The sequence below is a fragment of the Notamacropus eugenii genome, chromosome X, assembly GCF_028372415.1.
Source record: "Notamacropus eugenii isolate mMacEug1 chromosome X, mMacEug1.pri_v2, whole genome shotgun sequence".
In the NCBI taxonomy this organism is placed as follows: domain Eukaryota; kingdom Metazoa; phylum Chordata; class Mammalia; order Diprotodontia; family Macropodidae; genus Notamacropus; species Notamacropus eugenii.
Window position 1 is genome coordinate 100,107,092 of NC_092879.1, and position 22,110 is coordinate 100,129,201.

The 22,110-nt window shown below is 55.8% G+C and overlaps 1 protein-coding gene across 2 annotated transcripts; it reads right to left on the minus strand.

Moving 5' to 3' along the window:
• Nucleotides 1-366: 366 nt before the first annotated feature.
• Nucleotides 367-21,898, minus strand: MED12 (mediator complex subunit 12). Of its 2 annotated transcripts, none has more exons than XM_072626830.1 (44): nucleotides 21,710-21,898; nucleotides 21,233-21,337; nucleotides 20,747-20,938; nucleotides 20,096-20,255; nucleotides 19,823-19,995; nucleotides 19,542-19,652; nucleotides 19,205-19,459; nucleotides 18,750-18,896; nucleotides 18,560-18,659; nucleotides 18,343-18,479; nucleotides 17,824-17,955; nucleotides 17,473-17,599; nucleotides 16,661-16,890; nucleotides 16,469-16,549; nucleotides 16,182-16,352; nucleotides 15,867-16,011; nucleotides 14,453-14,571; nucleotides 14,124-14,267; nucleotides 13,336-13,499; nucleotides 13,068-13,199; nucleotides 12,649-12,879; nucleotides 12,374-12,518; nucleotides 12,069-12,189; nucleotides 11,787-11,888; nucleotides 10,955-11,068; nucleotides 10,401-10,567; nucleotides 10,091-10,270; nucleotides 8,850-8,921; nucleotides 8,276-8,412; nucleotides 7,981-8,142; nucleotides 7,644-7,755; nucleotides 7,442-7,531; nucleotides 7,070-7,179; nucleotides 6,637-6,772; nucleotides 6,293-6,454; nucleotides 5,405-5,779; nucleotides 5,125-5,272; nucleotides 4,673-4,878; nucleotides 4,405-4,482; nucleotides 4,103-4,320; nucleotides 1,436-1,658; nucleotides 1,076-1,162; nucleotides 760-841; nucleotides 367-597 (listed from the first exon to the last, which is right to left on the minus strand). In XM_072626830.1, the coding sequence occupies exons 1-44, from the start codon at nucleotides 21,806-21,808 to the stop codon at nucleotides 554-556; spliced, it is 6,426 nt and encodes a 2,141-aa protein (XP_072482931.1). In that variant the 5' UTR covers nucleotides 21,809-21,898; the 3' UTR covers nucleotides 367-553. The 2 variants fall into 2 exon arrangements, with proteins under 2 accessions (XP_072482931.1, XP_072482929.1); XM_072626828.1 differs by having other exon boundaries at nucleotides 1,013-1,162.
• Between the last annotated feature and the right edge of the window lie 212 nt (nucleotides 21,899-22,110).

A 22,110-nucleotide genomic window follows, 5' to 3' on the forward strand; every position in this document is an offset into this window, starting at 1 on the left:
ACTTCCCCTTAAGAAGTTGATGGTCTGGCCAACTGGCATTCCTCAGATGGGAAAAAGAGTGTGGGCTGGGAGGTAGGAAGTCCTGGGTTCCAAATCTGCCTCAGACCCTTAATGTCATTCTGGACAAGTCATTTAACCTTTCTGGGCCTCCATTTCTCCCTCTGTAAAATCTGGGGATTGGACTTAATGGCCTCTTTGACTTTATGAACTGATGAAAGAATGGGCTGAAGGCCTGGGGGTTGGATTCCATGACCCTGAGGCCCCTTTCAATACCGTGTCCTAGGCTGTCACCCATGACTTTTACCTCTTCCCCTAAGCCCCAGCCACCCACCCCCATCCCAACAAACACAGAGCCCAAACACTCCCTTTGCAAAGAGGCTCTGTATATTGGGTGCTGAGGCTAGCCCCAGGGTGTCTGTATAAATGGCGTACAAAAGCCGACAGTGCGGCAGCCTGTCTTAACAAAAATACTAAAAACTCATTAAAAATGGAGCCTGAGGAAGGGGCCAGGGTCTGGGTCCAGTCAACGGGCAGGGGAGCTCCTTCAGGCGGCTTAGTATCGTCCAAACATGTTGGTGCTGGGCTGAGGCTGGGTATCTGTAGAGACCAGAGATGATCAAGGTTGGGACAGCAGCAGGCAAGGGCAAAGAGGGGCTGCTCTGAGGGTGCTGACTTCTCCTCCCCCTTCTTATTAGGGAGAAAGCCCCTAGAACCCAAGGAGGGGCAGGAGGCTCCTGGGGAAATGGGGAGCTGGCTTACTGGACAGCTGCTGCTGCAGTTGCCGGACCAGGGCTGCTGTCTGCTGCTGCTGCTGCGTCTGCTGGAGGCCCTGCCGCTGGAACTGAGGGGACATGGAAGAAAGGTCCAGATCACACCTGCCCTCGCAACAGAGCATCCTCCCCAAATCCTCATGCTGCCTGGCATCTGGCACTTCCAGCCTTTGGCCCATAGCTCCTCCCACACTTCCCCTCCCCACCCCTTGCCTCCCCGGCCCTGTCCCTGTCCCACTCACAATGGGCTGCATGCCCAGCCCGGGCGGCTGTCCCTGAGCCTGGGGCTGTGGCACAGCGGCTACCTGGGGCTGCGGCTGCGGCTGAGGTGGCGGGGGTGCCGCCTGCTGCTGCTGCTGCTGCTGCTGCTGCTGCTGTTGCTGTTGCTGCTGCTGCAGGGGTGGGAAAGGGGACACGATTGGGCCCAAGTTTGGTCAGGTTTAGGGGCAGAGAGAAGGGAGTGAGGAGGGAGTTGTGTGGGATTTCACCAGTGCTTTCAGAGGCCCTGAGCGGCAGTTTGTTGGGAAAACTCCCAGACTCTCTCCTCCCAGAGTTCCCTAGGGGGCGTGGCCAGGCCCCAACCCCCAGTCCTCCTCCATCTTGAGCCCCCTATACAGTCATCCACTGAAACCCCAGGCCCAGGGCCAGTCCCATCCCCCACTCACCCTCAGGATCTGCTGCTGCTGCTGCTGCTGCTGGCGAATGTGGTACTGCTGCTGCTGCTGCTGCTGCTGCTGCTGCTGCTGCTGCTGCTGCTGTTGCTGCTGCTGCTGCTGCTGCTGCTCAGGCAGGATGGGACTGGGGCGAACACCACTGGAGACCCCCTGAGCACTCAAGGGGGTCATAGCTCCCATCATGGATGTTTGCTGTAGTGACTGGTGGGCAAACCTGCAGGGCAGGGCACCGAGGACAGGAAAAGACCCTTGTTACCTTGAGCTGCAAAGGACTCAGGGGTCATCTCATCCATTCCCCTGCCTCCAAGGATAAGCACTCTTTCCAACCCCAGACAGAGTAGTCTCTTGCTCTCTTGAGAGACCTCCAGGGGGAGAGAGAGACTGCATTGTAGCACCCCTCGTGGCCTGCCTGCTTTTACATGGAAATTCTTCCACTAGGCAGCTTTGGCCAGTTTTCTTCATGGGCTTCAGGGAGAAAGGAAAAGCAGGCCTTTTTCGATAGACTCAAGATGTTCTTCAGGCTCTTTTCTGAGGCCTTGAAGATCAGACATTTTCTCCACACCTCCCTGTCATCCCTTTCTGCTGTCCAGCCTTCATTACCAGCCCTTGTGTCTATGGATTCTTCCTTCAACCTCTTCTCTAGTTCACCCCCTGGGCCCAGACCAGTCAGCCTTTTCCTCTCTTCTCTGATATTTGTCCTCCCTCAGAGAACTCGGCTACTCCCAGGCCTTTGACCATCATCTCTACAACAACCAGTCCCAAAGAGAGCTAGGTTCCTCCAGCACCAAACTTGCACATGCACCCAAGTTCCTGTCTCCCAGTTTTCCCCAAGACAGCCCCTACCTCCAACCTAACAAGGTCAAAAATCAGCCAGTCATTCATTGAGAAGACTGCCAGGAGGCCACGCCTGCCTCCCTCCCCTTTCCCAGGAGAGCTGGGCCAAGCTACAAGACAGACGCATTTGCTGTGGGACATGGCCAAGCTAGGGGTCTGGGGGCACTGACAAGTGCCAGCAATAGTGCTCAGAACTCCTTTGTAAAGGAAAAACAAACCCGATGCAAATGATGGCCCTCCCTACTCCCCAATAATGACATGTCTGTCAATAGGATCCCCAGCTCCAAGCCTCCCAGTCACCCCCCTTGGTTCTCTTTTGTCTTGTCTAGCTCTCAAACTTATCTCTTCCTCTTTCATCCTCACTGCTGCAACAACTGGTCCAGGCTGCCCTGTCTTCCTTTTGTGCTCAATATGGCAGACTCCTAGAGCTGCCCTCACCCTGCCATGGCCAGGCTTTCTCCCATGGGCCCTCTTATGCACTACTGCTGCCACATCCAGCTTTCGAAATCACTTATTTCTTCAGGTCTTCACCCTGATCAAGAACTTCCCATGGCTCCCTATTTCCTACTGGATCGGGTCCAAATACTTCAAACCTGGCATTCAAGGCCTTCTAGCAACAGATCTGACCTTTCTTAGCCCCTGACTCCCAATTCTCCCCAAGACAATCACTACCTCCAACTTGAGGCCAACCGCTCTCCTGACTGCCACCTGCCCCCCTCTCTACTGGCATCGTCATTCCTGCCTCTGGACCTTTAGGGTTGTGTCCTTGCATGGACAATAACTATCATCTTATACTCTATGCCACCACGTAGTCATCCAAATGCTACCCGCCCTTTTTCCCCTCTCATTCCAGGCTTTTCCAGGTCATGTCAATGACACAGTAAAGAATATTGAAAGCCTCAAGGTCAGGAGGCCAAGGAAGTGGGGTGGAACCCTAGCTCTACTACTGCTTAGAGTCAGGCTTCCATCCTCTTGTAGATTCTTAACAACTGGGTGGTCATGGACAAGTGGCTTCCTTCCCTTCCCAAATCCCCACACTTCCTTCATCTGTAAAATGGGGCCGATGATGCCTCCCATCTCTCTCCCAGAACTGCTGTGCAGAAAGAGCCAGCAGAGTGCTCTGGCTCTGAACTATGGTGATGATCACGGCATGTCATTTCATGTTCCTGCCACTGCAGCGGCAGCTTTGATTAGGCACTGCTGTCTTCCCATACCCACAGCCTGGCCACCCCTTTCTTCTTGATTCCCTTTCGGACCCAGGCTGCTTCCCTAGGCCTTCAGTGGGAGTTTGCCCTCCCTTCTCGGCCAGGCACAGTCCTCCCAGTCCCCTGTGAAGCCTGGCTTCCCTTATCCTGGGATGAGTCACCTGACCTTCTTGTCTTGCCCTCCCACCCCCAAAGGCCACACGATATTACATAAGAAGTGTGTCAGGGTTGGTATCTTTTTCACATTCTAGATGGCATAGCCTATGAGGGCAGGAACCATGCCTGAGTTACAGTGACCACCTAGCAGCATGTGGTCCTCAAGCACACACACGCACTCATGCACACACACACACATACACCTTGCAGCTCCCTACTAAATCAAGAACTTCTTGGGACTCTGGTGGACTAGATGATCTTCTAAGAGCCCTTTGAATGCTAAGATCCTAGGATCTAAAGGCAGGTGAATTTTATTGGAGCGTCAAGGTCCATGACCAGTAGTCCCAAGACTGGTCATATACACATTTCTAATCCAAATGTACCTCTGCCCTCAGTGGTCCTCCCCACCTCGCCCACTTTCCCTGGCTCCCCAGTTCTGAGCCCCCATCAATACCCTAGCTACCTTTGAGTGGTGGGCAGCCCATGCCCATAGCCTGGGGCCTGCTGGTGCACATAGCCACTGGGCCTCTGTTGGAGGTGGCGGGCAGGGTCCACAAGAGTGGGGTTGGCAGCAGGATGGGGGCTCTGATAAGGCTGGCTGGAATAGCTGGGGGGCACCATTGTGCCTGCTGGGCCAGTGTGCTGCTGTAGTCCGATGTGGGAACCATAGGGAGTGTAGCCCTAGGCAGAAGAGGAGATAGGTCAGGACCAAAAAACTTCCCAACTCTTTGGCCCCTTCTCCCTCCCTTCCTCCTCTTGCCTTACCTGGGAAGCCTGCAGTGAACCATAGGAGGAATTTGGGGTCATCTGGCGGACAGGTGGTTGACCTAACATTCCCTGACTCTGTAAAGGGGAAGGGTAGAGTCTTGGCCTTCTCCCCTTCCCCTTTCCCCACCTTGATCCCTTCCCTTCCAAGATCTCCTTCCACATGTTTCCCACCCTAAACATCCCCTCTGGATGGAACTTGGACACCTCAGGGCCCTCCCCATCCCACACCCCTTTTCCTGAAGCCTCTCTCTTCCACTCCTCTTACCAGCTTGGCCTGGAGCTGCTGACGTAGGAGTTGGCCCTGTGGCACTGGAGGCTGCTGTTGCCGGTACACAGGAGTCTTGTAGGAAGGGTCAATACTTATGACCCCTGTTATGGGTGAAGGCAACACCCCAGAGTATGATGGTCGGGTCTGGAGCTTGGGCACTGGCATCCTGACTGGGCGATATGTGGTATCCAGACGAGGGCCCCCTGGCAAGGAGAAGAGGCTGAACTGGAAGAGCAGAGGGCTCGGAAGTAGGCCCAGGGCTCTGATGGAGGGGGTGGGGGCCCAGAATAGTGGCCAGCCACCTGGCCTCTCTGGGCTTCTCATCCCTTTCTTTAGTCTCTGGGGCCGGTCAGCTTCCTATTCTGACAAAGCCAGGCAGGGAGCAGCCAGCCACCCGTCAAAAGGCCCTACTCAACTGGATGCCTTTCCCCACTGGGGCTACCACTCACCTGCAGGCAGAGGCTGGTTCTGGGTGTAGAGTGTCACAGGTGTCTGGGGGTAGCCAAAGCGAGATATGGAGCTCCCAGCGGCATGGTGCAGGAGGTCTGTGGGCACCGGAACATAGGAGCCACTCCGCCCTGGGCCCAGTCCATAGTCCTGCATGTGGCCAGGGAGAAGAGAGAGTGAGTGAGTAGAGGAGATGGGGAAGAGCCTGAAGCTCTAAGGTCAGTTCTTTTGTGACGCGAGTGCTCCCCCTCCCCCAAGCTCGAGACTGGCCAGAGAGCTGACCTCAGTCTTGCTGGCTGCCTGGGGTCGCTTCTTGCTTTTGGGGGGTTTCTTCTTGCGCTCCTCTGTGCTAGGAGGGGCTGCCCCAGCCTTGTCAGCTTTGGGGGGCTCAGGGGCCTTCTTCTCTGGCTCCAGGAGAGTCGGGGCAGGTGGCTCTTCATCCTCTGGGGGCAGCGGCAGCGGTTCCAGGTAGTAGGTCCGGGGCCGAGGGCGCAGATGGGTATGGTAGAGCAAGAGGCGCTGCTGCTCCTCCCCCCTGGCCACCCGCCGGTCTACGCGCACAGTCCCAAACCAGCCCCAGGACAGTGGTGCTGATGGCTTCAGTCCTTCAAAGAGATCCCAGGGTGAGATCTTCTGCTTAGTGGAGACTTGGAGGCCCTGCCCGGTGAGAGAGAGAGATAATGAGCATGAAAGCCTGGAAACAGGGCAGAGAGAGAGACTGGCACATGAGGAGAGAGATGAGAAAATGTGTGGCTGGCTATAATGGACATGTGCGCGCTTCCATGCCTAGCGCTTTAAGCTTAGTGGGCTCTTAACAGCTGCTTGCTGAACGGAAATTCCCCTGTTCCATTTCATCTTGTTAGACCTGGCCTCATCTGCCACCAGCCGTCTACATGAGCTGGCTATGGCGAGGGGTGGAACTCACCTTGGGCAAGAAAAGTTGCATGGGGTACAAAGAGGTAGATGTGGTTGAGAAAGTGAAAGAGCTAGGGAGAGAGGTGAGCAGAGCTACAGATAGGCAAGCTGGGTGGCTGGAAAGACCCATCAAGTGATCAAAGGTGAGGCAAGAGTTCAGAGAGGCCTTGCCAGGAACCAGCCAGATGAGAGTTCATGCCCCAGGGAGAGGCACATGTCAGGCCAGGTGGGCATGTGAAAGGGAGTGGAACCTGCCTCCTTCTTGAAGATGGAATCAAAGCCAGCAATCTTATTGCCTTTGGTGTCAATGAGGGAGCCCTGTGGCTCGCAGGTGATGACGTCTCGTGTCTGCTTGGGTAGCGGCAGGAGCTGGCGTACCTTTTCCAGACTGTCAGACTGACGTTCCCCTAGCTCCTTCTGCAGGCACAAGAAGGCAGTGAAGGACATGGGGTCAGGAATCACCCCTGCCCCAAAGAACCAGGACATGGGGGCAAACAGAACAGGGAACTGAAGGCAGGCCAGAGTTCAGCTTAGAACAAAGCACTAGAGAATGGAAGTTGGAGACCAGGGTTCCAGCCCCAGGGAGCCCCCCTGCTCACCCGTAATTTTTTCACCAAATTCATATATGCCCGCTTGTTTTCCTCCATGCTTCCCTGAGAAATGCTGGACATGTCTGCAGCCAATGTCCCATTGATCAGGACGCTCAACATATCCAGAACAGTGGTGAAAAGCTCACTGCAGGAGGGGTTGGTACACACCCAGACGGGCACAGACACACGTACAGAGACAGAGAGGGTGGGGGACACAGGGACAGGATGAGTGGAGGCTTTTTGCCAAACTAGATGATCTGAGTCATTGCGGGGGGAACAAAAGGTACCAGTGGTATTCCAGGGCCAAGGGGTCCATGGGAGTCAGAATGACCACACCTCCCCTCCCACACCAGGGCCTGGACAGAGCAGCAGCTTGGAGTGAGGATGGGGGAGTTGGGCTGTTGGAGGCACAGGGACCATTTGGTGGAAGGGCTGGGATTACTTGTTGGACTGCATGTCAACGGTGCCGCTGATGATAATCTCCAGGAGCAGAACAGCCCACTCGGTAGTCTGCTGGGTGCTCCGCTGGACTGTGTCAAACATGCCCCCTACCTGCCAGGATCATAGGCAAAATCGGACTGAAATGGTAGGCCAACCCTGACACCAATGTCTGGGCTCTGGCCTAACCTGGCCTTGCCATCACCAGTTTGCCCCTCTGAATCTCAATATTCTCAACTGGAAAAGAATACCTGGAGGGGTGGGGGTGGTAGTAGATGTCTAAATAGGTCTCCCTGTGCCCTGCATTGGGTGGGCTGCACCCAACCCTGCCTGGGCTCCTACCCCATCAATGTTGGCCCTGGCCCCCATGACTCACCAGGTTAAGCCTCAGCTTCAGGGCCTCATGCATCAGCTGCTTGGGCTTACAATTGTCCAAGTATTGGTCATCCCGCCAGTTGTTAACAATCTAGGGAAAAGCCAGACTGAGCCACGCCACTGCAGAGCAGGCAGGTGTGTGGGGTCTGTGTGCCACAGAAGTAGGTGTGCCCCTCCTGCCCACTCTAGGTTAGCGGACATACCTGGTGCACTTGACTGTAGAGGGAGGTGAGGAGCCCCTCACGCTGCTCATCCTGCCCTTTCAGGCAAGTCAGCACCAGGGACAAGAAGGGCTGCTGACTCAGCAGGGACATGCTGGTGGAAGAAGCCAGGGACAAGGGAAGAAAGAGGGAGCAGAGGCTGGAAGTGGGGCTTTTAAGAGGCCTTCCCCTCCAGCTCCTTGAGCTTGGCCACCCTCCTCAGGCCTGAGCTTCTGCTCTCTGGGATCCATCTTTCCCCTATCTGGCATCCCACTCAGCTGTCGTCTACCCAGGGCCCCACTCCAGCCCGATTCACTGTGGTCCTAGGCTGCCCACTCACCTCTTCTGTTTCTGCCTGTCCCGCTCCTTTCGGGAGGAGGAGCCCAGGTGCTGCCCCTTCTCCAGCTCCTCCCCAGCAGCTTTCAGCACATGGCCCTGTACAGAGGTGGGCAGCTTGGCGATGAGGGGGGCCACCAGCCACACCCCAGAGCGCTCCAGGGAGCTGGGGTCAGGGGAGGAAGGCAGATGCAGCTGTGTTGGGTCAGGGGCAAGCAGTAGGGATCCCCCTCCCCCGCCCCAGAGGCCATGCCAGTATCTCCATAGGGATGTCAGGGCCCAAAAGGCTTTTACCCCACCTGAGAACAGGCTTAGTTTTGTTGTTACTGGGGGGTGCGGTGGCAGCAGGCCCTCCTGCAGCTGCCCCCGTCTCTGCCGACTGCTGGAAAACCTCGATGGTAGCCTTGGCAATGTTCTCCAGGAGGGAGTTCATCTCCTGGGGAGGACGAGGGGGATGGGAGGGCTACATAGCCAGCTGGAGGCGCAGGAGGGCAGATGGTGGGAGGTGATGGCAGGGGTGGAGGAGGAGGAGGGCAGATGGCAGGGTGGGGGACAGGACTCCATTGGAAATCCTGCCCTCCAGCATCTCCATGTTCTCTACCGCCCACCTCCCCTTCCCCCCTGCCCTCTACCTCATCTCCCCACCTGTATCCCCAACCCCCAGAGCAAACAGTCTGACCCCTCTTCAGGCCTCCAACCCTGGGTCCCACTCAGCATGCCTCTTACCATCAGCCCCCTATTTCTGTCATCTTCCTTCCCCTTGACCTCTCCCAGACCAGAAGCCCTGGGGCCTTCTCTGTTGTCCCAACTTCCCCCCCCTCCCATACAGGTGGGGGGGGTAGGAAGGGGAGAAGCGGGTGCTTTATTACTCACATTGTTAGGGGTCTGTTTGATCATGAGCTGCAGCTCCAGGGAAGACTGTCGCATGGTCCACTGGTCCAGATTCTGCAATTCAGGTCCCAACCCACCCCAATGCCCCAGCCTCATTAGTCTCTGGCTTCCTTCTCCCGCACCCAAACCTCTCACAACCCATTTCCCAGAAGCCCCCCCACCCTAAGCAACAAACTTCAAAGTCTCAAAGGCAACATGGCGGAGTGTTGAAGGCACCTACAAGTTACTTGACCTAAGCCTTAGTTTCCTCATCAATGAAATGGGGCCCCTACATATACTACCTAAACCTCACAGACTTTGAATGAAGTAAGTCTGAGCAAAATGGGAGCTGTTTTTGTTAAAGGGACCCAGAGAAGTCATCTGTCCTGCTCCTTCAGACAGGACAACATTACCCAGACAGACAAACCCGGCAGCATACAATGCCAAGAAGCCCAAATTAGGCCCAAACCTGAGTTGGAATCCCCACTCTGATGCTTAATGACTAGACCCCTGGGAGCCTCAGTTTCCTCATTTGTAAACTGGGGATAACACTCACAGTCCTATCTCAGGGTGGAGTTGCAAACCTTAAAGATGCCACTGAATCAGGTTCAATTCAAACATTCTGCATTCACTCTGGGCATCCCATGGACAAGTCACTGGACAGAGGCCCCAGAGTAGAAGGGTGAACTAGTTAGTATTAGACTCCTCTGTACTTAGCAGAGTCCAATTTCAGCCACTAGGGGAAGCCACAGCCCCGCCTGGGATAATTGACCTGGGTCAATTCTGGCCTCGGACACTGACTGGCTGTGTGACCCTGGATAAGTCACTTCACCTCTGTATCTACCTGAGTTTCCTCTCCTCCTTCTCAGGGTTGCCATGAAGATCCAATGAGATCTAAGTTCTGGAAGATGCTTGGTAAAGCTGACGGCTAGTACTGTATCAACAATGGCTCACTGCCGCTGTTACTACTCTGCGTGGGATTCCTACCAGCTGGGTCTCTGAGGGCACAGATGGCCTCTCTCCCTGACAGCTTCCCAGCTGTGTGACATGCAGGATTTCCACTAAAAACCCCAGACCATGGGTCCATGACAGATCCTGCTCACTTGCTGACCACAATGGCCCCTTCCGGTCCCTGTTCTAGCCTCAGCTCCTGCTGGTCCTTCAGCTGCTTCCTCTTCCTCCTCCTCAGACCCCACCTCCCACAGCCCACCTCGCCTGGCACCTTGGCTGTCCTTCTCCCATACCTGCAGAATCCGCTTGATGCGCTGACGTTGGGGGTTGTCTCCATCCTCGTGGTCCAGCAGCCGGTGTGGGTAGCAGATGAGTTGCATGAGGCGCTGGGCCTGGGCGCTACTCAGCACAGGGTCCTGTAGGTCATTGCTATCTTCACACAGGGACTTGAGGCAGCGCTCTCCTACCCATTCCTGGGGGAGAAAAGTATGTGTATGGGGGAGCAGGTGAAGAAACGATTATGGGGGGAGTGGAAGAAGGTGGAGAAAAGAATTGGGTAGGATGAGAATGGGCCATCCAGTGGCAATAAAGGCTGGTACTGACCTGCTGGCAGATGCTGCGCAGCACATACTTGGCATAAACATCCAGACTGGCCGTCTCCACTGAGAAGCTTCGGCCCCCAGGCCTCCGGCCACCCCCACCCTCTTCCTCGGGGAGCTCATCTGTCCCTCCTGCTAAGGCGAAGCCTGAGCCCTTGAGCTCAGCATCCCCTACGGGCCAGGGAGAGAAGGAAAAAAAGGTGGTCAGGCCTGGACACAAGACAAAGAAAGGGGACTGTCCTCCTCCCTTCAGCCTACCCTGACTCCCGACCCTCCCTGCCACCCAGCCTCCCCAAAGGAGCAGAGATTCTTAACCAGGGCTCCCAGAACTTGGGTTTGTTGTAAACTTCCTACTAACTCCATTTTAATAAAATAGGTTTTCCTTGTAATTCTATGCATTTCAATATAAGTTACTGAGAAGGCAGGGTCCATGGGCTGTCAGATTGACTGTGACATACAGAAAGGTGAGAAACCTGGGCCCTAGGGGTGGAAAGACTGTCCTTTGTAGCTCAGCTGATACAGTGCCCATGCTCTGCATTCCCCCTCCCCAACCCCTACCAAGCACAAATACAGCCTTGAGCACAGCAAACACAGCCCCATCCACAATTCGGTTCTGGGAGGCAGCCAACAGGTGCCGATCACAGGAGGAGCGGATCCCAACAGCAGGCTTGTCTGTGGAGAGAAGGCTAGTCAGTTTAATAAGTACTGATCAAGCAAGCACTTACTATGTGCCAGGTACTAAGAATATAAAGAAATGAAAAAGGGCCCTGGCCTCAAGGATCTTACAGTCTACTGTGGGGAAACTCTTCACATGTTCCCAAGTAAGTCCAAATAAGTGCCAAGTCATTGGCACAAGGAGGAGAGTGCTGATGTGGGAGAGAGGCCCCATGGAGGAAGGGATGTGCCTTGGGCCTGGAGGGAGCTGAGGGCGAGACAGGACATGTAAGGTCCTATCCAGGGAGCAGCAAGGAGGCTAGAATACCAGATTTATGAAGGGGAGAGTCATGGGAAATCAGCCTCTAAAAAGTAGATTGGAATCTGAAGAGGGATCTTATCAGGGAATTGTTTGATAGTTTTTCAGTTGTGTCCAACTCTCTGGGACCCCATTTGAGGTTTTCTTGGCAAAGATCCTGGTTTGCCATTTTCTTCTCCAGCTCATTTTACAGATGAGGAAACTGAGGCAGACAGGGTGAAGTGATTTGGCCACAGTCACCCAGCTAGTAAGCGTCTGAGGCCAGATTTGAAATTGGGCATTCCTGACTCTTGGCACAACACTCTGTAACACACCACCTAGCTGCCCACATATAAGATGGAACAAAGTCAGTGGGATGCGCTCGGGTACCATTCCCAAGTCCCTGGTGAGCAAGGATCTGCAATCAGGCCTACTTACTGCCATCGGCCTGGCAGGGGTTGAGTTGAGGTGTCTTAAAAAGATGGAGCAGGATTCGGCAGGTGAGGCGAGCACCAGGTTCAGAGTCCTGTTCACTGCAAGCTAGTAGGGCAAAGCAATGCTCAGAATAAGCTGAGGCTGCCCTGACTACAGGGGAGGGCAGGGTCAGGTAGGGGCATGGGGCCAGGAAGGGGACAGTGAACCCTTGCCATGAGAGGTCAGTCAAGGGGTCTGGGCTCAAAAGCCCGGGGGCAGGGGGTGGGAGGGGTGAGGGGGCCTCACCAGCATTGAGCAGTGAGGGGATAGCCGCACAGCGGATGAGATCCTCGAGGAGTAAGCACTGACGGGCAATGAGGATGGCAACGAAGGTGGCGAGGGAGTCATGGAAAGACAGGTCACTGACCTGGGAAAGAAAGGCGAGCTCAGAGCTCCGAAGCAAAGCAATGCCCTCCCTTCCCTGCCCTTGGAATGCTTGCCACCCTGCTCCCCCTCTCAGTGCATGCCCACCACCCTGCCCCCACCTCAGAGCATGCCCACCACCCTGCCCCCCCCCAGAGCATGGCCACCACCCTGCCCCCCAGGCTCACATCTACATTGCAGAGCAAGTCATTGAAGCCACAGGTGCCATTGTTAGAAGAGCAACACAAGGCCTTCAGCACCCCCAGCCACTCTGCACTGAGGGCCTTGCAGTAACCAGTCAGTTCAGCACACAGGATGGCAATGTCGTTGACCCTGGGGGAGAGGGGACATTCCTTGGGAAAGGCTGGGGCCTTGTGCTCCCCAAACCAATCCCAGTCTCAAGCTCCAGCGCCATCTCCACCCCAATGGCGAGACGCCCCCAGGCGCCAGGCCCAGCCCATACCGGTCAGGATCATGGTGGCCCACACAGACGTGCATGAGGGCATTGCAGACAAAGCTGTATCTGTTGGCAGGATTCTCACTGAGGCTCTTGCCCAGTCCGGTGTAGTAGGTGAAGGTGTGCGCCGCTGGGTTCTCCAGTGTGTCAATCATGAACTCGGGGGCCCAGCGCATGTTTGACTCCGAGGGCTCCACGTTGCAATAGATGGTGTTCTTCACCTTTGAGCAAAAGTCACTGGGGGCGGGGAGAAAGCATGGTAAGGGTGAGACAGACCTGGTAAGGGGGTGGGCAGGGACTTGGACAGGGACAGCTCTGTATCAGGGCACACAAAATGGGCCCCACATCAGTGCCTGGCCCAGGAAGCCAAGGGGACCAGGAAGCGCCACCTCAGGCTGGGCAGGAAGGGGAAGGCCCTCTCTCACCTGAAGAGCTCCCCAAACTTGCTTTTTAGGTGACTGCAGGAGGTGTACAGATCATATAGATAGGCTAGGATGCAGCGTTCTGCAGAGGAGCCATCCGACCGGTTCATGCCATGCTTTACCACCCCGCAAAGGCTGATGGGGGATGAAAGAAAAAGGCAGGCTTAGCTCATGGAGGGGTGAGATGTGGTGGGGATGGGGTATGGGGAGCTACCTGCTCCTCTACCAGCCCCTCAGCCTGACCCAAGAGGTTCCAGGCCTCTATGCTTACCCCTCAAAGACCTGTGCCATCTGGTCCTGATTGAGGATGAGGCAGGCATGGTAGTGCCTCAGCACAGCCACAATACACAGGCACAGGCTGGTAGTGTAACTGCCCACAAGGTCTGAGGACTTGAGGAGCAGCTCAGCCTCCACCACGCTCAGTTCATTCAGCAGCTGCCAATGGAGGCCAGGAGGAAAGTGAGAAGAGGGCCTCTTCCTCCCCTTGTCTGCCCTATGCCCTCTCCCTAGTCAGAGTCTTTTGAGGATCCTGGGCTCCTTACCCCACAACTGCCCTTCCCCAGTGACTAGTGACACAGAAATCACCTCCAGGGGAGGGTTCTCCTCAGAAACCTGGTGGTGGAGGAGGAAGGGAAGGGCTTTGGACCCTCCCTCTCATCTGGCCCTTAGACTGTAGGGATTCTCAGGGAGTCACAAAGCAGTGGGCAGAGGGGGCGTGGCATGCCACAGAGAACAACAGCTTTGGGTCCCAGGCCCAGCTCTGCCATTTACTTACTAGCTGTGTAACCTTGGCCGAGTTCCTATACCTAAAAAAGCCTCTGTTTTCCAATGCGAATGATGCTACCTACCTCAGCTGCTTGTGAGAAGTGCTTTGTGAGAGCTAAGAGCCTAGAGGAGCATGAGCTGCATGAACAAGCCTGCCACATCACGTCCCATTGATCTCTGCACCTTGCTCAGCCTTCTGCTGGCCACCGCCTAGCCTAGCCCTAGCCTGCTCCATAGTGTGACCTCATGCCCCCAGGGCATGCTCTGTCCAGCCCTCGCCCTTCAACTCCCCACCTGGATAGCAAAGTCGATGAGGCCACTGATGCTGAGTGAATATTCCATGAGATCGAAAATGAACTGTACGTGCTGTACCAGGGGCAGGTGGTATGACATGCCAAGGGCAAAGCTCGTGATCTGCTCCAGGACATTCCGGGAGACCTGGGGAGGGCAGGGCAATGAGGCTGAGCGGCTGAGCTGAGATGCGCCAAGGAGAAGGGAGGGAATGCACCAGGGAGGCTCGGCTTGCTCAAAAGAAAAGAAAAGGCCAAAGCAAGAGCCAGAGGATGGAAATGAGAGTGAGGAGGCAGGGCTCGAGGTGTTGGAGTCGAGGCTTAGGGTTGTACCTGAGCTGTGACTTGGTGTTGATCGTAATGGGAAAGGTGTTGAAATTTGGAGAATATATCTTCTGCAGTGGGGAAGGCTTCTGGCCGACTCCGCCTTCTTTTCTGGCCATCTTCCCCACCTGTGAGGAGGACAGTTGGAAGAATGGACAGTCAAAGGACAAACTTACAACTGGAGACAAGCTCATTGGACCTTTGAGACTGACTACAGAGGGGCCCTTGTGGAGGGCTCTGTGCTGACCTGGGGAGGCTGCTGCCTCCTGCCTCCTGTATACAGGAGACACAAGAAATGCTGAAGTTTAAGATGGCAGGGTACAACTTTCAAGGAATAAGCGGTAATCAGAGCAACTAAGGAAATAGAAACCATTTTCAATGGAAGACATAAAATCATTAACCTCCTGAAAAAAAAAAAAGATGTGAACAACCCAAGAAATGCAAATGCCAGCAGTCCCAAGGATCAGCCATCAAGCTATGTCAACAAGACAAAGGTGGGGCAGTTCATTGTTGGAGGGGCTGTGGGAAGGTAGGCAGTTTCACCACTTGGAATGGAGCAGCAGAGAGATTCGATCGTTTTGGAAGGCAATCAGAGATCAGGCAAAAGAAGCTGCTGACTGACGGACACTAGGACACTAGCACTCTAGCTCGAGGAGGCTCTGGAGAAGGGGCCTTCCAGGGAGGCCCAGCAGCTGGACAAGTGTCCTGTCTGTGCTCAAAGAGAGCCAGAAACGCATCAGGACTCAGGGAATGGGGAACAGACCAGCTACAGCCTCTTCGTTGGAATGGAATGGAATATTACAGTGGGATAAGCAAGGAGCATGGGAAAATTAGGACAAATTGAGAACCAAACAAGAAGGCCAAGTCCAGAGAACGTCAGGCACCCTGAGCGCAACAAAATAAAAATTCAAGTGGCTCCAGCCACCTCCCACCTGCTCCTCCCATCCTGCTCCAGCTACATTCAAGGGCAGTCTTCCTCCTCTCTGAGAACAAATATACAATGTAACTATTTCTGCTTTTGTCAGCAATGGATTTTGTAAGGGAGTTTGGGGAGAAGTATCTACTGAATCCAAAGAAAATGTAATAATCTATCTCTTCTGATTTCTTTGTTTGTTTTGAACCAAAAGAGAAAGTAGTACAGAGAACGAACTGTCAGGAAGTGTATTCCTCCTCTGAGGAGAGCCTTCTGCACCTCCCAGGGACCCATCTGCACCTTCCAAGGACCCTTCTGCACTGATCTCTTGACATTTTTCAAAGGCCCAGCAAACATTAGCCAGTGTGTAGAGTGGAAGGGGAATGAGAAGGGAGATTTCAGAGAGAGTGGAGCTCCAAGCCCTGACCTTGAATAGGTCCCTGTGCTGGGGGAGAAAATGAAAACTCAAGCTCCTTCAAGGACCTTGCCCTGGGGATACTCAATACTTGCCAGTTTCTGCTGTGCCCTTACGGTTCAGCACTTTCAGGATATCCTTGGTAATTTTCTTGATGGCGTGGCGGGCATCATCTCTCTGCTTTCCTACCCCGAACAGGACCACCAGTCGCTGGTTGCACTCATGGCTGCAAGCCTCCTCCTGGGAGTGCCAGTAGTCTCGTCAGACTCTCCCAACTTGGTGATCATGGCCGAGTACAGAAATCACCCGCTCCTCCATACACCCTCCTTCTCCCAAGAACACCCACACCCCATCCCTGGGGCGCATGCCCTGGGCACAATACTAATGAGGTAGAAGTAGGAGGTAGGTACCTGGGGGATAGGGAAGTGTGTGGCATACTGAACATGGCGTGGCTGCTCATACAGAACCCCCAAGGTCCCCTCCACTTTCTCCTTAAGTAGTGGTTTCATCTCTTTTTCACCATCTGGTTTCTCAGGGGATGGGCTGCCTTTCCCCTCACAGTGCATAGTGGGAGAAAACATCTGAGGAAAGCAGAGCGGGTAGAACATCTGGAGAGAGGGCAGAAGGCCAGGGGAGAAAGAAGAGAGCAGGGAAAGAAGTGAGGAGCAGCACTCCTCCCCGGTCGGGGGCCCCTTACCGAAAAGTCAGGCTTTTCCATGTCCTCAAAGAGCGTGCTGGACCCAGGGTCGATGTCCATAGACTCAGAGAGCCCAGGGTCCTGAGGGCACAAGCAGACACAGCCAGTGACGGGGGGGGCTCTTCCTCTCCTCCCTCCACCCCACCCCCCCTGTTTCTTGGGCACCAGGGCCCAAGGACACAAAGCACTCACTTCTAGCTTGCTGCTGCTACTGCCTTCAGCATCCTTCCGCTCTGGGTCATCAGGGGGGTCATCAAAGGGAGAGGGGGGGCGGGGCCCCGGCGCTCCAAAGGCTAGGTCACCTCGGGAGATGAGGGTACAGGTGTAGATGTTGTGGGAGAAGACATCATGGCGGATCAGCTCACAGAACAGAAGCACCAGGTTGAAGAACTCCACTCTCTCACTCTCACTTCTTGGATCAGCTGGAGAGACAGAATGGGGTGAGGAGGAGGAAGCACAAGAGGCAACAGGGAAACTGAGGCCATGCTCAATATTGTTGGTCAAGTGCCTTGGACCTATACATGAGAAAACTTGACTGTTACACAGAGAACTGGCCTCGGTTTGCTAGGATAGCTATTGTTCCTCTACGTGGGTCTTTTTTCAAATGAAATTTTAAATTTTAATAAGTATCCATTAAGTACCTACTATGTGTTGAGCACTGCTAAGCACAGTACAAATATGGTGTTCTTGTTACCTCTATTTGACAGATGAGGAAACTGAGGCAGACAGTGGTAAAGTGACTTGCCCAGGGTCACAGAGTGACCTGAGGTCTTCCTGACTCCAGGGCTCTATCCCCTGAACCACCTAGCTGTCCCTAATGCCACCTGGACAGGCTCCTCCAGAGACAACACAATTGTATTGTTAGGGCAGCCAGTCAGACCCCTCAGTCTTCAATGATTGGGCCTACCTCTAGCCAAGTGACTCTGTGGAGATGCCCCTGGAGGGCTTAGCATCAGGTGTGGGGTGGGGTGGATTTTTATGGGGGAGGGGGCTGTGATCCGTACTTAGCATGGGTGCCTGTGTGTCCAAGAACTGTAACAGGACATCCTGGAAAATGGGAGCCGTGGGGGCGGACAGGGAGCCCGACGAGATGGAGCCCTTCTCATCCACTGCCTCAGACTCTCCGCAGCGCTGGCAGGGGAGACAACAGGGAAGGCATTTCTTGAGTTCTTCTGTCCCTCTCAACTTAACCCCCCCCCCCCAAACCCCTGAGGCCCTCTCTGACAGCTCCCTCATCCTGGGCCCCACGACTCCAGCCTTGATTTGTGTTCTTGGACCTCCATCACTGTCTCCAACTCTAGCCCAACTCCCTTCCCCTTGACCAGCCTAGTTCTCTCTCTTTGCTCCCTTCTGACCTCTGCCTCAATCTCTGCCTGTCTCTTCTCCAAGAGCTTGGCCACCACCATAGCCCGGTGGCGGCCAGAACGTTTGCAGCTGACAGCCCATTCACACAGTAGTGCCACTACAGCATCATCATCTGGAGAAATCTGGGAAGCAGAAGGAGAGAAGGAAGGAGAAAGTCAATCAGAATCGACTATGTGCTGGGCACTTAGGCTACAAGTACCTATGTTATCTTGTTGAAGCCTCAGACAACCCTGGGAAGCAGGCACTCATGGTATTTTACAGTTGAGGAAACTGAGGCAAACAGAAGTTAAGGGACTAGCTCACACAGCTAGCAAATGTCTGAGATGTGAATTCTTCCTGCTCCAGGCCCTGTGTCATCTAGCTCCCTAACAGCTGCCCAGCAGAGAAGAGACAGCAATCGACACTGTCTTGGGCCTGGTGATGTCAAGTCTGCGAACAAACAGTGGCTCCTTTCGTGTAGCGCCTTTCCCATTCCTCCCTCCTGAGTCCCAGCCCCAGCCCCAGCTTACCTCATGACCATCTTTACTGGGCCCTAATCCAAAGATGCGATTACACAAGGAGTCGAGGGAATTGCTGAAGTCAGAGCGCTCAAAGCTGTGGCTGTCCAGCACTTCCAAAGTATGAAGTACTCGGCCGATGGTGAACCCTGAAGGGGAGGCAGCAGGTCAAAGGACACCTCCTTCAGGGATCTCCAGTGCATCCCCAGTCACTGGCGCTTGGACCTACCTGCAGTCGTCTCTTGGCATTTGTCAAAGGACCAGCGAACTTCGACGGCCTGACCCCGCTCTTTGATCTGTTGTTCAATTTCCCGTAGTTTGGCCCGCACCTACACCAAGAGAAGGGGCAGTGAAGCTCAAGAGGGGTGCCACCAGGGGCCATTCACAGGGAGCATTGGCCTACAAGTTAGTTAGGGTACCTGTTGAGTGAAGGCCGAGTTGCCTCCAGGCATGGGCAAGTTGGAGGGGGCAATAGGCAGGTGGTCAAGAGGTGAGCCAGTCTTAATCCTGCTGTCCGTCAGCGAGTAGTGCCAGACGAGCGCACTGGGACAGCAGAGAAGGATGCTCTAGGAGACCAGCCAATCAAAAAGGCCAGTTACCAGGGATGTCTTTTCAAGACCAGGCCAAACATGACAGGCTCCTGCCCAGCACCAGTCCCGCCAGCTCCAGTGTGGAAGATAGGAAGTTGAACAGGAGGGAGTCTCCTTCCTTACTTGCCCCAACCCTCCCCTTGACCCCCCAACATATTCCTTTGGCTTGGGATCCTGGGATGCCAGCTCTGGGCTGCAGGCCCTGACTTCCAACCCTCGTGAGACACTCATCATGGTCATGACCCAGAGCTTGCCCCAAAGCCTGGCCATGGCTCAGCACTCACCTGAAGGATGCAGCTGAGCCCAAACACCAGAGGTCGATGCTGAGGACACTGGAGCAATTCACCAAAGGGTGTGGAGGATTGGCTGCCAGCTGGTGGCTGAGGAGCAGGGGTTGGGGGCAATGTGCCACTGGACTGAGTGGCAAGCACGTGGGGAGGGTGGCTGCTCACACCATCCAGCTGCAGGGCCAGTCTCCGAGTACAGAAATAGGCAAGACGTCGAGAGAGGTATGCAGACTGGACAAATTCCCCTGAGTACTGTGGAGTAGACATGGCACTCAGAATCTCCAGTCAGTCTGGCCCCTTGCAGTCCCACAAAGCTCAGGCTTTAGGGTCTTACCCGAAGCAGCAAGGGCAGCAGGAGTTTGAGTAGCTCATCCTCTCCAGGCCGGATTTTCTCAAAACACTCTAGGACCCAAGTCAGGAACTCATGTCTGTCTAGCATCCCATCCTGAAAGTGCAAGGGTACGAGGAAAACCAGAGAAGAGAGAACAGCATAGAGGGAGCCAGGTTAGGATCTTGAGGGAATTGCAGCAGGTACCAAGTGAAATGGCTCCTTATTGAGCTCAGCTTGGTGCCCTGCACACTTAGCCTCCCCCAACCCCTCCCATTTCCTGCTACCTGGAACATGAACATGGCCAGTTTCTCATTGTAGTCCCACTGTCGAAGAGCCACCTCCACCTCATGGGGAAGGGACCCCGAGGCTGAAACACAGCTCCCAGGCCCCGGCCGGTAGAACTCTGCCATCTTCTGCAGCTGCTCCCACAGATACTTGGTGATAATCTGGGTCCACTCTGGAAGTGGGATGGAGAATGGGATATCAGGAGGTGGGGCAGAGGGGGGAGCGGCCCTAAGGGGTGGGAGATGCCCGTGCTCTGCCTTTGGTTTACTCACCCATGAAAGGGTCGATGACGTGCTTCTTCTTAACCTTGGTCTCTGTGATCGCTGCGTAGTAGGCACAAGTCATCTTGATGAGCCAGGCAGCCCTCATCACTGGCACTGCGTACTTAGCCAAATAGGCAAATACCTCTTCTTTCTTCCCAAAAATGGGCACCTACATGTGGATGCCAGAGGGATTCTGAGGATCCCAAAGCCACTTCCATGGGACCCACTCCCAAGTCATGTGAATTGAGTCCCATTGGCCTTGGGGCTAGCTACCAAACTGGTGGCTATCTCTCCCCGTGAGGCCTTACATACAAAAAGAATGGGCATATCAGAGGAGAGAGCACTAAGAAAGGTGGCACCCAGAAGGTGGCACATAGCTCTGAAGGACACTAGAAATTCTACAAAGTGGAGGTGAGGAGGGAGCACCTTCAGGCCTGGGGAACTGACTGACTGCATAAAAGGGCAGGGAGGCAGGAGACAGGTCGATGAGTGGGAAATATGATGGAATGTGCCAGTCTGGTGGCAACAAAGAGGATGAGAGCGGAAGCTGAAGTCAGCCTGGGACAAGCTGGAAATAGCAAGGGGGAAAGAGCTGGCAGCTGGGAGCCAAGAGTGCTCTCTCCCCCCACAGCCTGTAGGCCCCAGGAAGCAACGCCTCACCTTTTTGGCTAAGTGTGTGAGTGGCTTGGTGCCAGCCAAGTCCGTGAACCAGGCATGGATGGCACTCTGGGAACGTGCGGTGACCAGCCAAAAGTTATCCTTCTGATTCACCTGGGGCTTTCGGCGCCCGGTGTCCGGTAGGGTATTACAGCGAAGCTTCTCTGCGATGATGCTGCTGAAGTTGGAGCTGATCTGAGGGGGGAGGGAGAAAAGGGAGAGGGCAATCGCCAAGTGGTCCTGCCAGAGGGCCAAGCTGAAGCTGCCCCAGCCAGCCCCCTTGGCACATGGGATAGCAGGGGTCCTCCAGTGCAGCCCATTTCTTGCAGGGGCCAGAGCTACCCCCCCCCCCCAACCCTCCAGCTCTAGGCCACTTTGCCCCTCCCTTCTTTGGAAGCCAGTGAGAACGACTGGCTAAGGAAACTCTGGTGGGGAGGCTAGTTGAGGAAGCGTCGTCGCCCCCCTCTCCGGTCCCCCGCCCCAGCTCGCCTTGGCCGGGTTGAAGTTGACGTTCTTAGCGCTGCCGTGCTCATCCCCGGACACTGCGGGCTGGTTGTTGAAGCCCTGCTTGACGTTCAGGGCAGTCAGCTCGTCCTGAGGGACAGGGGGGAGGGGACCCTTGAGCCATCGGCGCTTGGGCCTCAGCGGGGGGGGGGGGGGGTGGGGGGGGGCCACGCTGACAGTTGGTGACAGTGAGCCGCCGGCCGGCCGCCCGTCCCCAACTCTCCAGGGGGAGGGGGACCCGACCTGCCAACTTTGGCGGGGAGCCGCGGGCGGGGCCCTCGGCATCCTCCGGGGCTGGAGGAGTCGGGACAGCGACCGCGCGCGCCCACCCCCCCCACCCCGGGTCCAGATCGCCGGTGGGTCCCCTGCCCCCTCCTCCCCCCTCCTCCCCCCTCCCCCCTCCTGCCCCCTCCCCCCTCCTCCCCCTCCCTCCTCCACCCGGCCGGGCCGCGCCGCGCGCACCTCCTTCTGCTTGGGGTCCTGAGGGTAGACATCGGGCGGGCCCAGCCGCGGCCGCTTCAGCGGCCGGTGCTCGTAGCTCAGGATGCCGAAGGCCGCCATCTTGGCCGGCAGCCCCAAGCCGCGGCAGCGCCGGCTGGGCCCGGCCGGGAGTGAGGAAAGCGAGCGAGAGACGACTGAGGGCCGAGAGCGGAAGGGGGCGGGGGTAGGGGCGGGGGTAGGGGCGGGCGGGGGCGGGGTCGGGCCCAGGCCCGCGGCGGGGGCGGGGCGGGGGCGGGGCCAGCGCTCGGGGGCGGGGCCGGAAACTGGCGAGCGGCGGGGGCCGGCCAGGCCAGGGCAAGGAGAGAGCCCAGCCCGGGAGCTCCGAGCCATGTGCCGCTGGCAGGCTGCCCGCCGCCTGCCTC